This window comes from Lynx canadensis, chromosome B4, assembly GCF_007474595.2.
Source record: "Lynx canadensis isolate LIC74 chromosome B4, mLynCan4.pri.v2, whole genome shotgun sequence".
In the NCBI taxonomy this organism is placed as follows: Eukaryota; Metazoa; Chordata; class Mammalia; order Carnivora; family Felidae; genus Lynx; species Lynx canadensis.
Window position 1 is genome coordinate 140,431,054 of NC_044309.1, and position 14,452 is coordinate 140,445,505.

Sequence of the window (14,452 nt, forward strand, 5' to 3'; positions counted from 1 at the left end):
GCAAGAGCCCCTCTAGGTGATGCCACTAACAAAAAGCTCCCTCTGCTCAGACTCAGGGACCTTCAGCATGACTGGGACCAGGAACAGGACCGGAACCAGGACCAGAACCGGGACCGGAACCAGGACTGGAATCAGGACCAGAACCGGAACCGGGACCAGAACCAGGACCAAGATCGGGACTGGAACAAGGACCAGAACCGGGACCAGCGGGCTGGGGGGGGGGGGGGGGGGGGGGGGGGGGGGGGAGGTAGTACAGAGCAGTCACTCCAGGCCACCAGCCACCATCACCAGCAACCTCGCAGAGCCGCTGCTCCGGGCTCAGGTGGGAGTTCTGGGGGCAAACCCCAGCTCCCAACTCGACGGCAGACCCGGCCCTTCCCTGACCGCAGCCTGGGCCTTGTCCACAGCGACACCCCCCCCCTCCCGCCACAGGCTCTCCACAAGGGCCGGTGGTCCCGGGGGAGCCGCTGCTGGTAGAAAGCGTCTGTCAGACACAGGACAAGACGATCAAAGGAAGACATTTTATTTTTTCAAGTTTCTATGGAGATGTTACAAACAATGGAGACTGAAGGGGGGGCGGGGTGGGGGGAAGACATTTAAAAATTTTAAACTACCAGTTTAAAATAAAAATATGATTAGATAAAATAATAAATAATGCCATCCATGACAATTTTAAGATGAAGGCATGTCACGTGCCTCAATGAGGTGGCCGGGGACAGGCTGCTGGGACCCTGACCCTCACCTGGCCTCCGGGCTGCAAGCCCACCCCGGCATCCTAGCGATGGAGGAATGAAATGGCCACACCGTCCAAATCTTGACTTTATTTTTTAATATAAAAACCGCATTTTTGGAAACCCACCCTACCTTTTCCCCTAACATAATGCTTTACCTCTTAAAAATAAAAATAAAGTACTAATTCTATATACATCACATGTACCATACAAAAATGTATCCAAAGTTTCTATTGCTACCAAAGTGTTCTAAATTAAAACAAGTTACAGAAAGCCCCTCATTGTAAACAAAAGATTACAAGTTACAAAATCAAAGAACACACAGCCAGAGTCATTTACACAACAACCAACACATCCTGCTCCCAAAGCAAGTCGAATCTGTATGTGCCTGTATAAAAATGCATATCAATATACTTTTGCAAATTTATTTTTCATTATAAAGCAAATGAATACACTTTCTACAATAAATAACCCGCTGGAGGCACTCCCGTGGAAAGCTGGGGCAGACGGGCGGAGGAGGCGGACGAGGACGGTGAGGACGGCGACACGGGGGAGGGGCGGGGGGGGGGGGTAAGCGCCTGCCCCAGCCCCCACAGGGGGGGGCGGAGTGTTTTTGGTGATTTGCAAGTGATGTACACAGCATAAATCTATTCTCCACCTCTTTCCACAAAGTACCATTCAAAATAATGTCATTTTCTTTCTTAAAATACACATTTGTCATTGTAAATTTACATCCCGTCTTATTAAATAGTGGTACTCCGTGTAAAGAGTATGATTTACAAAATTATTAAACATTCAAAAGTCTTTAAAAAAAAGCTACAGATCAAAGAAAGTGACGCAGGTGCAGCCTCCGGCGTGACCCGTGCCGGGCACGGGAGGAGCTCAGCAGACGCGCCCACGCCATTCACAGAGCGCCCAGACGGGGACGGTTTCACAGAGAACTTGGAAATAAAACCTGCCCTCCCCGGGGAGGGAGAATTAAAGAACCAGGCCTAGAGATCAGAATAAGTTAAGTCTGGAACAATATACACGCATATACAGCTTATCCACACTATGGACAAGGCCACGGGAAGGCGGGCAGGTCAGTCGATGTCGCTGAGGTCGCTGGTGGGCTCCCCGTGCACACGGCTCAGGTGGCTCATCGCGCGGTCGAAGGCGACCCTCACAGCCTTCCTGATGCTGGAGTTTCTCCCCTCCATCATTTTCAGTTTGTCTATGGTCTCGTCCATGCCGAGGGGGACCATTTTGGACTTGGGGAGCCATTGCCTTTTGAAAAGAGAAAAGCCGGAGTGGTCGGAGCCGTCCGCACAGCTACTCGGACGCACTTGACACGATGCCCTGGCAGCTCCGAGCCCCCAGTGGGGAAGAGCAGACGACGTCAGGCGCTCAGCGGCCAAGGGAGGGAAGAGAGGCTCGCGCCCTGGAACCCGCGCCCCCCCCCCCCAGGGCGTGGCCCCATCGGCCAGCCCTCACGGGCCGCAGGACAGGGGCACGGCCCAACCCTCCTGCCAACCCCGGGAGAGTCCGGGGGACTCGGGGAAGGCGTGAAAATCAAGTCGTCCCCATCAAGTCGTCCCCACCTCTCATCCACAACACTCCCCACAGGGCCACTGGATCCTGGAGGCTGGCGGGAGACAGGCGCCACCCAGCAGCCTTCCACGCCTTCCCTGAGTGGCCACCGAGGGTCACGCGCAGGAACGCTGACGCACGCACACGCTGCAGGTGCATGCACAGAGTGAGGGTGGGCAGGGGGCTCGGCCGCGGGGCAGCCGACGGGCCTCGGACCAGACAAGGTAGGCACAGGCCTCCACGGGGTCTGATCGGGAGTGCGGCACGGGGCAGAGAGACACGGGGCGCGGAGCGCTGGTGGCCGCGCGTGGCCGCACACACCCGACCCAGCCGTACTCGCCAGCGCCGGGGGTGCCCGGGGCGCTGGGAGGGCCCGGCCCGCGCCCCGCAGCCGGGCCCCCACGGCCACCCACACCGGGTAGCCCTGCTTCGGGCACAGCAGGGGCCGCGGTCCTGGGGGCAGAGAGCCTACGCCGGGGTCACCGGGGGCCCCTCATCAGCACAGCAAGCTTTCAGACCAAGAAACGGGGACACGGGCCACGCGCACCTCGTGAGCGCTCGGGGGGCAGCACCGGAACCCAGGACCATCAGGGTCTGAAGCAGGGAGGGCCTCCAGGCAGGGCGCTGGGGTCGGAGCCCACACCCCAGAGCAGCGTGGGGACCCACACACACAAGAGACGAAGAGACCGGGCCGGGCCGGCGGCAGAACCCCACGGGCCCGGCTATTCACACGCGGCTCCGTGAGAGGCTCACAGGCAGAGGGGGACGGGCCCCCCGTGGCCTCCACACGGATGCCCTCGGCCCACGCACACCACACGCGCCCCACGGCCTCTGAGCCAGCTCGGTACCCGGCACCCGCACTCACCAGCTTCTCTTGTTGTCAAAAAAGAGAACGAGGAACAGCCTCTCGTCAGCCTTGGTCTGCATGTGCTCGCCGACCTTCAGCACGTCCAGCGGTGGGGCCGGGATGGTGACCCCGTTGTGGTGGCCAGGCACGCGCGGCATCTTGGGGTCGATGATCTGCCAAGGGAGGACACGTGTGGGTCACGTTTGAGAGCCCCCCACCGTGCCCCCGGAGCTCTCTCCCCAGGCTCCGACTTGAGGTGGGTTCTGAAGCAGCTCTCCCAACACCAACGCCCTGTGCGGGCGGCTCTCGGCGGGCGCTCACGGGACACCCGTCCCACGAGGGCAGCGGGACAGCCCCGGACCTGGGGCAAAGGCCACACCGCTCGGTGCCCTGGCTCCCCAGAGGGCGGCCCCACGGACCCCCACGCCCAAACCCCACGCCCCGCAACCCCGAGGCTCACCAGGGCCGGATACGAGGGGTAGCCGCTGCACTTGGCCCACACGACTTTCAGAGGCTCGAGAACAGAGGCCGCGGCGTCGGAGGAAATCCACATGCTCTTCTGACCGACCTCTGGGCAGAGAGAACGGGCGCCGTGAGGGACCAGCCGGCCCAACCACGGCCCGGGGCTGCCTCCTGCAGTGAGAGCTCCCCCCCCCCCCCCCCACCACTGACAAGCCAGCACCAGCCCGTCCTTGGTGCTCCTCTAGGTGCTGGAATTGGGGGAGCCACTCCCCCCCACCACCACGTCCCACATCCGGCTGCAAATGACAGACGAGCCTCACGTCGGGTGCGGGTGGCCTGCACAGAGGAATGGAGCATTCCACACAAAAAATGACAAACCGCAGGGTAAAACTTTCACTGTCCCCCTGTGACCGCTGTCCCCGTTGGAGATGGGAGAAGGGGAGACTCGCACAGACACCCCAGGATGGAGGCCCAGGGAGTGGGGAGCTGGAGCCCTCCTGGCAGAACGGCCCACACCACGGCCACCTCGCGGAGACGCGGACACGGAGGGCAGGCGGGCTCACCTGCGGCGATCCTGGCCGCCTTGGCGTAGTTCCCATTCTCGATGCAGGAGATCAGCTCGCTGCGGTCCTCCAGCGTGTGTCTGCGCACCAGAGCGGGCTTGCCCCGGCCGCACTTGGGTGCGCTAAAGCTTTGGGAAGAAGAGTGGAGCAGGGTCACAAAGCTTTGCCCCTTCCCCTCCCTCCGGCGGTGGCCCCAGAGCCGGGCCCTGCAGAAGCCGGGCCGAGGGCCCCACGGCGACCCACACGGGGCCCCGGTTACAAAGAGGTGTCCACGGGGCAGACGGGCAGGGCCGCGCTTGCTACCCTTCTGATAAGGGAAGACTTCGGGAGGAAAAGACAGAATAAACGTAACCACAGACTGAAAAGCTATTAATTTCCTCTGTGGTTACGCTTCCCATTTCTGGTGAAGAGGCACAGGGCAGTCCCCCAGGGACGGGGCGGGTGGGAGCGGGCCCCCCAAGCCGTGCCCACCTGGAGTCACAGAGAGGGCTGCTGCTGGACGAGATGCTGGACTCCGAGGCGCAGCGTCGTCGGGGCGCAGCTCTCCTCCCCGGGGCGCCCCCCAGCTCCTGCTCACTCCGTGCGCCCCCAAAGCCATTGGTGAGACCTGCAACACAGGCACGCGGGCCCCTGAGCTCAGCACCCCGGGGCCCACGACGCGCCACAGCTCTCCCCGTCTGCGGGCCCACGGCGGTTCTTCCCTGACCCCCCAGCCCCGCGGCGCCGACGACACGGGAGACACACGAGTGCTTCGCGACACATCTCGCTCGGCGCTCAGAGCACCCCGGTCTGAGGGTGGTGCTCTTGCCAGGAAACAAAACGTCCGACAGGCCCCACAAAGCCAAGAGCGTGCGGTGACTCCTCCCCAGACCCGCAGACTCGCCTGACCAGCCCCCGCCGCGGGGGGACCGGCCCCTCCCGGGGCGGTGACGCCACCACCAAGAGCGGGTTCATTCGCGGGCGCATCGCCAGGAACACAGGAACCTCAAACACCCGAGACCCTCCAGAGCAGAAATCGCGCTCTCTTTCGCCGGGGCCGCCCTCGTCCCAAAGCACCGCAGCTACCAGCATGCGGTGGGGGGCGCGACCCGGGGCCGAGGCCACACGTGCGGGCTTCCTTCCCACAGCCCACGGGAGCGAACAGAACCCGTCGACTCACGATCCGGGAAGTGTCTGAAACTCAAGGCACGTCTCAGAGTCCAACCACTTCCTCCAAAAAAGCCCCTCCAAAAGAGCTCTCAAACGTGACCCACGCGTCTGTCCACGCGTCCACGCGTCTGTCCACGCGCCGGGATGGGACGGGGTGGTGACGGGGAGCCGGGCCGCCCCCTCCGGGTCCCACAACCAGACAGTCGTGCACGTTTCTTCCCCCAAAAAGAATCCCGTTCCAGTTCTTCAGAAGTTGAGGCCAGATTACGGGATTTTCTCATCTGCCTTACGTGCTTCTCTGTGTTTTCTCAGTGACAAAAACACACGTCAAACGAGGGCAACGAACAAACTCTGACGCTGGTAAGAAATAAAAACGCGAGCCGTGGCTGAGCGCGGCTGCTCACAGACTGAAGCCACGTCTTCCTGAAGTAAATTCATCAGACGTCTCGCTCCACTTGTCAGACTCAACAGCACCCGCTTTAAAGAAAACTTACTGTTTTTCGCTTTTAAATCTAATTCCCATTTTTCTAGCAGAAACTGGGGTCGGCTGGGGGTGCTACACTCACTTGTGGAATTTGGACATTCGTGGGCCCGTAAAATACAGCAGTTTGAGCAGAGGGCCCAGGGCCGAGAGCCGGTTCCAGCCACACTCGCCAGCGGGCCGGGGGACCAGAAAGAGGTAGAGCGACCCCCAGGGTCCCCCAAGGCCAAGAGGTCTCAGGAGACGCAGAAGGCGGCAGGTCCCCAAGAGCAGAGAGACCCCAACTCGGAGGCAGGCGAGTCAGAGACAGCCCGCCCAAGCCAGACACACCGACAGGAGGAGGGAGCACGGGGTGCAGGATCCAGGTCCGAGAGAAGGGGCAGCAGTCCGGAAGGCGCGTGTCCAGCACCCAGAACCCGTGAGGCTATGAGGACGCAGCCTGCGCCCTCAGGGGAAGCCCCAGGACGTCACCCGACTGGCCGGTGCGGACACACCCTGTGGCAACCAGAAGGCACAGCCACAAGGCCACGCCTCTCGCAGCATCAACTTGGAGCTGAGGCCTAGTGATTCTCGATGGCCTCACTCTGCGTCTAAACCCCCTCAGCCTTCTAGGGGCAGCTTCGCTTAGGCCGGCAAAGCTGAGCCTTTCCGAGCAGAGCTGGCGGGGGGGTGGGGGGTGGGGGGTGGGGGGGTGGGGGGGGAGCGGGGCCCGGAGGAGAACAGGTGCACCAGGAAGAGTCCTGCAGGGGGCCTCTTCCTGTCCTGCCGTGATCGCTCGGAAAAGCGAGAGGACGAGCAGGCGGCACCCGGAGCGCACCTGGCAAAGGTCCGACTAAGGCCGGGAGCCCGAGCAGCGGCAGCCACGGCCAAGGACGCCCGGCACCCACGGAACCAAACCACAGAACCTGGCACCTGCACGGCATGCCTGGCGAGGACCAGCTGAAGCCACTCTCCCCACGAGCCGCTAAGGGGGAGAGATGAAAACGCGGCTCAGTGCTCGGTCTGAGAAACCAGAGAACGACCACGTCTCCCTCGACCTCCCTCAGGATTTAGGAGGACACGCACATCCACGGTGACTAGTTACTACACGCGGTTCTTCCCGGTGCCCAGGAAACGTCACCGAACACCCACTGAATGGCAGGCACCACGGACAGGCCCAAAGCAGCAGGCCTCACGGTGGCCGGGGCGCCCCGATGCCTCCCTGCCCCCTCACTGGCCTCGACAGGCCGACAGGCTCCCTGTGAAGACTCCTCCTGCCGGCTGCGGCCCAGGGAGCCCACCGGCCCCGCCCTGGAGACCCTGCAAGGACTTGCAATGACATCAGGTTCCGGGGGTCAGCACAGAGACGGGCCCACGGATCATTTGCAGACAGCAGGCATCCATACGGCGCCTGAGCCCCAGCCTAAAACCTGCTTTTAACAGAACTATTTCAACAAGGAGTCATTTTTTCAATGGCGTAAGTCAAACTGGCACGCTACAGAGACCAGACTGAAAGGCAGGGGGCCATCTGGAGGCGGCCGGTGCCCCCGTAGCGCCCGGGCCTCAGGAGGACCTCTTAGGAGGCAAAGGACACGCTGACCCTCCCTCTCTGCCCCACAGGCACCACACCCCGAGCCAGCGGGGCCCTGGCCCAGCCGCTCCCCACCCAGTCGAGGCCTTCCCAGGGGACACCCGGGCCGGGCCGCGTGGGGAGGGGGGCCCAGGGGCCTCCTGAGACAGCCGACCAGCAGTGCCAGAAGCAAAGCCCTACAGAAAGCTTCCTGAGGCCGCGAGCTCTGCCGTGAAAGGCTCACGGCAGCCAGGTGGCAAGAAGCCGCTGGCGGCGCCCCCGGCGAGAGGCGGCCGAGACCCACACCTGCCACAGCCTCGCTGCTCCGTAAGGAACCTTCCGGCTGGCACCCGGTGAGAGGCCGAGCGAGCAGGGTGGGCCGCGCTCGCTGCTGTCCACTACGGGCCACGCAGCGTAGACACCGGTGATCTCCCCGCCACCGCCCAGGCTCCACCTGGCTCCCCCAACAGGACGGTCGGGGATGCGACGCGGGACCGGCCTCAGAGGCCGGGTGGGCGCGGTGACCGCACTGGGCCTCCTCAAGCGCTGGGGCCATCGGTTAACCTATTTCTACACCTTTATTTTCACTACTGGCGACAGAACTGCATTCCTGTGCATCTGTCAACCTTTCCGCGAAAACACGGCAGATAAGATGCCAACCACCCTGCTTTTGCCCAGACCAACTCCTCGAAGACGCAGCCGTGGCAGGGGAAGCTCCCACAGGACACCTCCAGGCCCCACGGGCAGGACTCCCGCTCGCTGCAGCAGCAGTGGGCACGGTGACCAGAGACCGAGCTGCCCGGCTCGCTCAATTCTCCCTGAGGGCCGACCAGCCGGCAGGAAGGGAAAGAGAGAGCGAGGGGAGGGGGGAGGCCAGGTAGAAACCCAGAAAAGAAAGGTGCTAACGAGCGAAGGAGGCTTCACGCATCCTCCAGCTGGGCCGCGTGCCTCGCGCCGGGTCCCTTCCTGCGCCCGTGCCCGGCCCGAGACCCCCGGTCCTTTTGGGCCGGTACTGTGCCTGCCGAAGGCGGGGTCAGAATCTCTGTCCGTGTAAGTCATCGGCAGGTGCCGCAGGCGAGGTACCCTGCTCCGCGGCCGCCCTTGGCATCGTTCACACCTACCCACGGGGCCGGGACGGGCAGGGAGGCGTCCCTGCCAGCTGCAGCCAGCTCCAGGAGGGGCACCGGGCGGCTCCTCCCGGGGCGTCCGGCTCGGACTTACAGGAGGGGGTGGGCAGGGTGGGGCACATCTCCTCCACGTGTTGGTGTTTGGGCTTTTGTTTGGAAAAAGGCTGAACGGATGCTTCCAGCTCCTCCACAAGAGTTAAGTGACACACAAGGGCGCAGCGATCTTTCTGCGTTCCAAAATGACCGCTTAGCAGAACTCCGTCCGAGGTGAACAAGAGAAAGTAATTAGGATCCAAAGAGTGAGCTACCCAGCGTGTTAGTAGTGAGAGTGAGAACCTGGAAAACAGCGAAAAAGCCATTTAGTCTGACCGGGGGCGCCGCCCTGAGCAGCCGAGGAGGAACGCGACTCCCTCTCGGTCTCTCTGCGTCTCTGTCTCTGTGTCTCTCTCCTGGACTGTCTGTCTCTCCTTGTCTCTGTCTCTCTCCCTCTGTCTCTGTGTTTCTTTGACTGTCTTTTGTCTCTGTGTCTCTCCCTGTCTCCTCGTCCGTCTCTTCTTGTCTCTGTCTCTCTCCTTGTCCCTCAGTGTCTCTCTCTCCTTGACTCTGTCCCTCTCTCTGTCTCTGCCACGCACGCACACACCACGTGCACGCAGCAGGAGTCTCAGGAGCAGAGACCAGAAGCAGGGAAGTGCCGGCCCGGAAGCCCGTTCTGGGAATCACAGAAGCGTCAGGGAAGAAGGAAGCAGGGGACGGAGCGCAGGCCCCAGGCGAGGTGGCACCGGACGAGCGGAGTCGGGGGCTCTAAGCCCGGCCCGCGGTGCCGCCCGCGGCTCGAGAGCAGGGAGCCCCCGGGGGGCCGAGTGTCTCCAAACGAAGGGGTCTGTGTTCACTCTAACTCGGAAATCTTGCGGCGTGCTGTGGGACGCCAGAAGGACCCCTACAAGGCAGAGCGCACGGACGAATCTTTGGAAAAATCACAAGGTTCAGAACAGTTCGAGTCCTCAGATGGCGGAGAGCGCCGCTCGGAGCGAGCGATCCGGGGCGCGCAGAGAGCGCGGAGGCGGAGGTGAGGTGGAGCCAGAAATGGGAGCCGGATGCGCAGCGTCAGGCCCGCGTGCGGAGCAGGTCCTAGTGCTACTAAGACTCCCGGGCCGCACGGGAGGGCGACAGGGCTCATCCCGTATCTACTGCCAGTCTGGAACAAGAAAGCAAACACCCCCGTGTCAGTCAGGCTCCGGACCGCGGCCGGCTCGCGGACGCTCCTGCGGGAGCCGCGGCAGCGCCAGAAACCTGCGGGGCCCCGCTCAGAGGCCGGCCGGCGGAAGGAGGGGCGCTCCGCGCCGGTGCCCGCGAAGCCCCCGGCCGCGCGGCCGCAGCGGGACCCGCCCCGGCACACGAGGGCGGCCGCGGGGCCCCCGCGGACCACTCCCCCGACGGCGCGCCCGATCCGGCAGCTCAGCCCCGGGCCCGGCGCGCTCCCGGCTCGCCTCCTCGCGCCACGACCGGACCCCAGTGCCCCCCCCGCACCGCAGGGCACCGCACCGCACCGCACGCGGGAGACGAGCTCCGTCCGCCGTCCACGAAACCCCCGCGCGGCCGCACGTTGCTCAGAAACAAAACAGGCTTTGACAAATTATTTTCAAAGGACCGGCTTGGTATCCACCCATCCAAAAATACAAGCACGTGAACACAGAATTTCTATAAAATTAGTTAAAGATGCAATCAAGATAGAATTTATAAACCATCACTTGGGCAACAAAAAGAACTCAACCGTGCACCACGGAGTAGGAAGCGCGACCCCTCGCCCGCACCGGAAACCACGCTGACGCTAGGGCGGCCAAAGGCGCTCCCGCGTCTCGATGCGACGGGTGGACCAGCACGCACCCCAGGCCTCGGTCCGCGGCGAGAGCCCAGAGGACAGGCACGTCCAGTCCCACCTCCGGGAAGAGGCGTCAGAGGCACAGCCAGCGTCCCCGCACGACGCAAGGGTGACAGCGGTGTAGCGGAACTGGCGGGGCCTCCTCGGCTTTCATCTGGAGGGGACACGGAGGCTGTGCCAGAACAAAGGCCGCCTCCCTCAAACCCAGCACAGGGGAGACCCCGAAAGAGCCACTACCGCAGCACGTGAGTGGGAACCTCCCGGTGAATTCGACAGATTTAAGTTACAAAAGCTCAGCAGTGACGCGACCTCGCGTCATTTCCGCAGACAGCGGTCCTCTCCCTACACGCGCCCACAGAGCCACAGAACAGTGAGAAACGTCACCACGTGCTTTGAGCAACCGCCCAAAGGGGCACCTGGAGCCCACGGGCAGGCCCCTCGCAGCCCCGGGCGCGCGCCACCGGCACCCCCCGCGCACGTCCCTCCGGGCGGGCTCCATAAGCCAGACGCCGCCGCGCACGCACCATCGGGTTCCCGGGGTGCACGGGGCGTGCAACGCGACCACGCCGGGCCGGCCATCCCGTGACGGCGCCACCCTGGAGGACGCTGCGGCGTCTGGCTTCTCGTCTGGGGATAAAGAGGCCCCTGGACGGTCGGCTGAGAACGAGGACCCAGCCGCTCCGCGACACCCTGGGGGAGAGAAGGCGGCGCCGTGGCGCTCCGTGGCATTTACCTGTGTCCAGGCGCTTTCCCGGGGACCCCTCCTCCACCTCGGAGTCGCCGCAGGTGCTCCGCGACCTTTTTCTTGGCTGCAGAAGAGTCTCCAACCTCGGAAGGACTACAGACAAAAAGGTTTTGGTCCCTAGCTGAGGAGAAGTTGGCTGGGTTTCAGTGTTCTTGGCAGACTTTGGGGGGCTTACACTTTTCGATTTGCAGAAGAGAACAGAAGTGCGTCTGTTTACATCGCTTGATGGCTCCGCCACCGCGGAGGCCGCCGCCGCCGGCGCATCGCCACTACTGGCGAGGGTGGGCTCTGGAGGGTGTCCGATTACCAGTGCGCTCTGAGTGCAAGTGCTATGTGATTCATTATCAAATGTGACTCTTTTGAATAGTTTACTCTGCTCTGGGTTCAGTTCTACTGGTTTGAGGGTTGGTGGTTCTGAATTAGTCTCCGAGTTTGAAGGAAGAGGTAATGCATCTGATGGTTCAAGTTTAGGGGGAGATTTATCTCCTGAAAAAATTATAAATAAAGTGATTTTTGAAAACTGATAATTATAAAATCTATTATAAAACTTACTACAAATGTGAAGTCCACCAAAACACTAATTCAATTAGGAAACAAAGCATCACACATACTGTCTGCAAGCAGTGAAGGGCCCGTCGGGTCACACTGTGTGCGCTTCCCTAACACCAAAGACTGAGGTGGCCTGGCGCCCCGGGTCCGGGTGCGCAGGTGTAGAAAGTTCCTCTCTGAAAACAACTGCGAACGACTCCTTCACATATGTCGACAGTAACACATCATTCGAGTTCATGACAATTTCTGCGACCAACGATTCACTTACCTTGAGGAAGAAAAACAGTTCACTCAACTAGGGAGTCTAACGCGGCCTTCCCACACAGTCCTGACCTGGGTCACGCGGTCAGCAAACAGGAGGACACGAGCGTGTCCGTGTGATTTCTGACCAGGGTGTCCTAAGTCGATGATAAACCCATCTGATGAGTGGCGAGTGGCTGTGAACGGCTCAGGGAAGCAGGAAAACCCCCCTCAGCTCTCCAGATCCTTCACCCTCTATGCCACGTTCTGCAATGTTCTACTCTAGGCAGTGTTTCTAGAACTGACTTTAAAAAGTCTTTGGAAGGTGACTATTTTAGCCTCATTTAAAAGGCTTCTTGACGCTACTGACATAAAAACAAGAAGCCTGAAAAGCCCAGGGAACACGACTTCGTCACCTGGCCCTGGGAGGTCGGTCTGCTGGCCACCAGGGCCCGGAGAGGAGGCCCTCCGGCGGCGGCGAGGCAGGCTGGCCAGCAAGGGCACAGCCTCTAGGACCAGCCGCTGCCTGGGGCTACAAGACACGTGACCTACAGCCAAGAATAACAATTCATACGACCTAAGTGGATATATTATCACTAGATATAGTTTTTATTTCATTGAACCTGCAAACTGCCCCAAGGCCACTTGAAAAAATACAAGTCAGTACATCCAATCCAGTCATCCTGAAAACGGGAAGCTACTAAGGTTCCGCTTCCGTCTCAGAGCAAACGTTTTGAGAATCTTCCCCTAACAATGTGACAGGTGCCTCAGCCCTGCGGGGCCACTCGAAGCTTGCCGGGCACGTCACAGGTGACCCAAACACCACGGGAGCATGTCCTCAGCAGAAAGCCGTATAAAGGGTCCGTGGCCGCACCGCTGCCCAGCAAACCGCGAGGCACGCTGGCGCAGAGTGAGAGCCTTCCTGCTCATCACTTCAAAGTCACCAACAGGTTTAGGCAAACAGTATTTACAAACCCCCCACCCGCAGGGGGCGCTGAGCAAACGGGACCCGCAGGGCACAAAGAGCTGCTCCCGGAAAGCTGCTCCCACAACCGGGGGCCAGGGGGGGCACTCTCGCGAGGAGCCTCGGCCACCCCTTCCCCACGCACTGCCTCGGCTCACCCGCCACCTCCCGTCCCCGCCTCCAGCCCCTCCTGGGGCCCGCACACCAGGCCCCGTCCTGACCCTGCACCAGAGCGCCTGCCCCCTCCCTGCGGCCGACGGCCTCGGCGACACCAGGCGGTGACCGCTAGAGGCCGAGGGAGCGTCATCCCTCGCCAGGCTCTCCGGGCCCCTCTTCACGAGCCATCTCCACGCTACCAGTTGGGACTCCCATCCTGGCTCAGGCCCCCGGCCTGCCTGCTCCTGCCTGGGGAGCACCGCCCCAAGTGCCCACGTCCCTGCCAGGCACACAGGGGCCCTGGACCGCCGAGGTCACCCACACCTTCTCCAGCCTCTCATGCTAGGCCCATACTCGGCGTTCTCCTGCCCTTGCGTCCCTCGCCAGGAGCAAAGGTCGAGGCCTCATCAGAAGGGCCTCCCTACCCCTCCTTCTACCCAAAGGCAGCCTGGGGCACAGCCATGACCACTCTGCTTGTCCATCGTCCCTGCTCTGCGGTCAGCCTGGGCAGCTCACTGGAAGCATCTCTGGGGTATGAATGGGGCAGGCAGAGGGGGCCGGGGTCAAGCGCTACTCAGATGACCAGGTACAAACACCGCCACCTCCAGCTGCGAGACCCAGGCGGGTCGCTGAGCCCCTGAGCCTCACTTTCCTCATCTGTACGGTGAGACAGAAGGCAGCACCGGTGCCTGGTGAACCCCACGGCACCCCATCAGCCAACACCCTGCGCTGCCCGGCCCTTCAGAGGCGGCATCCCAGTCAGGACCCTGAGCAGAAACCATACTGGAGTTCGTAACAAATACGAACGTGGGGCACCTGGGGGGGTGCTCAGTCAGGTAAGCGTCCGACTCTTGATTTCAGTTCAGGCCATGAGGTCCCGGTTTGTGAATTGGAGCCCTGTGTCAGGCTCTGTGCTGAGATTCTCTCTCTCTCGTGCTCTCTCTCAAAATGAATAAACAAACTTTTGAAAAAATAACAAATACGAACGTTCTCGTGAAAGCTCACGGGCTGCTAAGAATTGTATCCTCTTACTGCATCTGAGAAAAGCTCAATTACCTTCCAGAATGAACTCTATCCACCTCTCCGTTTGTAAACCTAAGCAACCACTCATTCACAACACAACGGCTCCCCGTTCAGGACGCCTACTTGAAACTAACTGCTCCGGAAAAATCAGCAAAAACGCAGTTACGTCTGCAAGACCAGCTGTTCCCCGGCAACACCGACCAAACGCGTCTGCATCGAAGCTACGGGAAGCTCGGGAAGACTCCGGTGTGAAGCATCGGCCGCTTCCGACCCACAACCGCGCGCCGTCTGACCAGCACCCCTGCCTCGGGCTTCCTCCGCTCGCGATCCCAGAGGGAGAAAGCGAAAGACACAACACCGCAGACCAAGGGAGACCTCTCGTAAACGTGACGGGGCCCTCGCACGCTCCGGTGTCACT

General features: G+C 61.6%; 1 protein-coding gene across 6 annotated transcripts in view; it reads right to left on the bottom strand.

Moving 5' to 3' along the window:
* Positions 1-801: 801 nt before the first annotated feature.
* Positions 802-14,452, bottom strand: part of BRD1 (bromodomain containing 1) — a 40,163-nt gene continuing 26,512 nt past the window's right edge. For 2 of the 6 annotated variants that reach the window (XM_030320956.1, XM_030320955.1), the window contains exons 7-12: positions 11,091-11,588; positions 4,644-4,779; positions 4,173-4,300; positions 3,608-3,717; positions 3,166-3,320; positions 802-1,997 (exon numbers count right to left, since the gene is read on the bottom strand). In XM_030320956.1, the coding sequence (XP_030176816.1) occupies positions 1,814-1,997; positions 3,166-3,320; positions 3,608-3,717; positions 4,173-4,300; positions 4,644-4,779; positions 11,091-11,588 (1,211 nt within the window). In that variant the 3' untranslated portion in view covers positions 802-1,813. Of the gene's footprint in view, positions 1,998-3,165; positions 3,321-3,607; positions 3,718-4,172; positions 4,301-4,643; positions 4,780-11,090; positions 11,589-14,452 lie in introns of those variants that run through there. The other 4 variants (XM_030320958.1, XM_030320957.1, XM_030320959.1 and 1 more) reach the window with 3 other exon arrangements.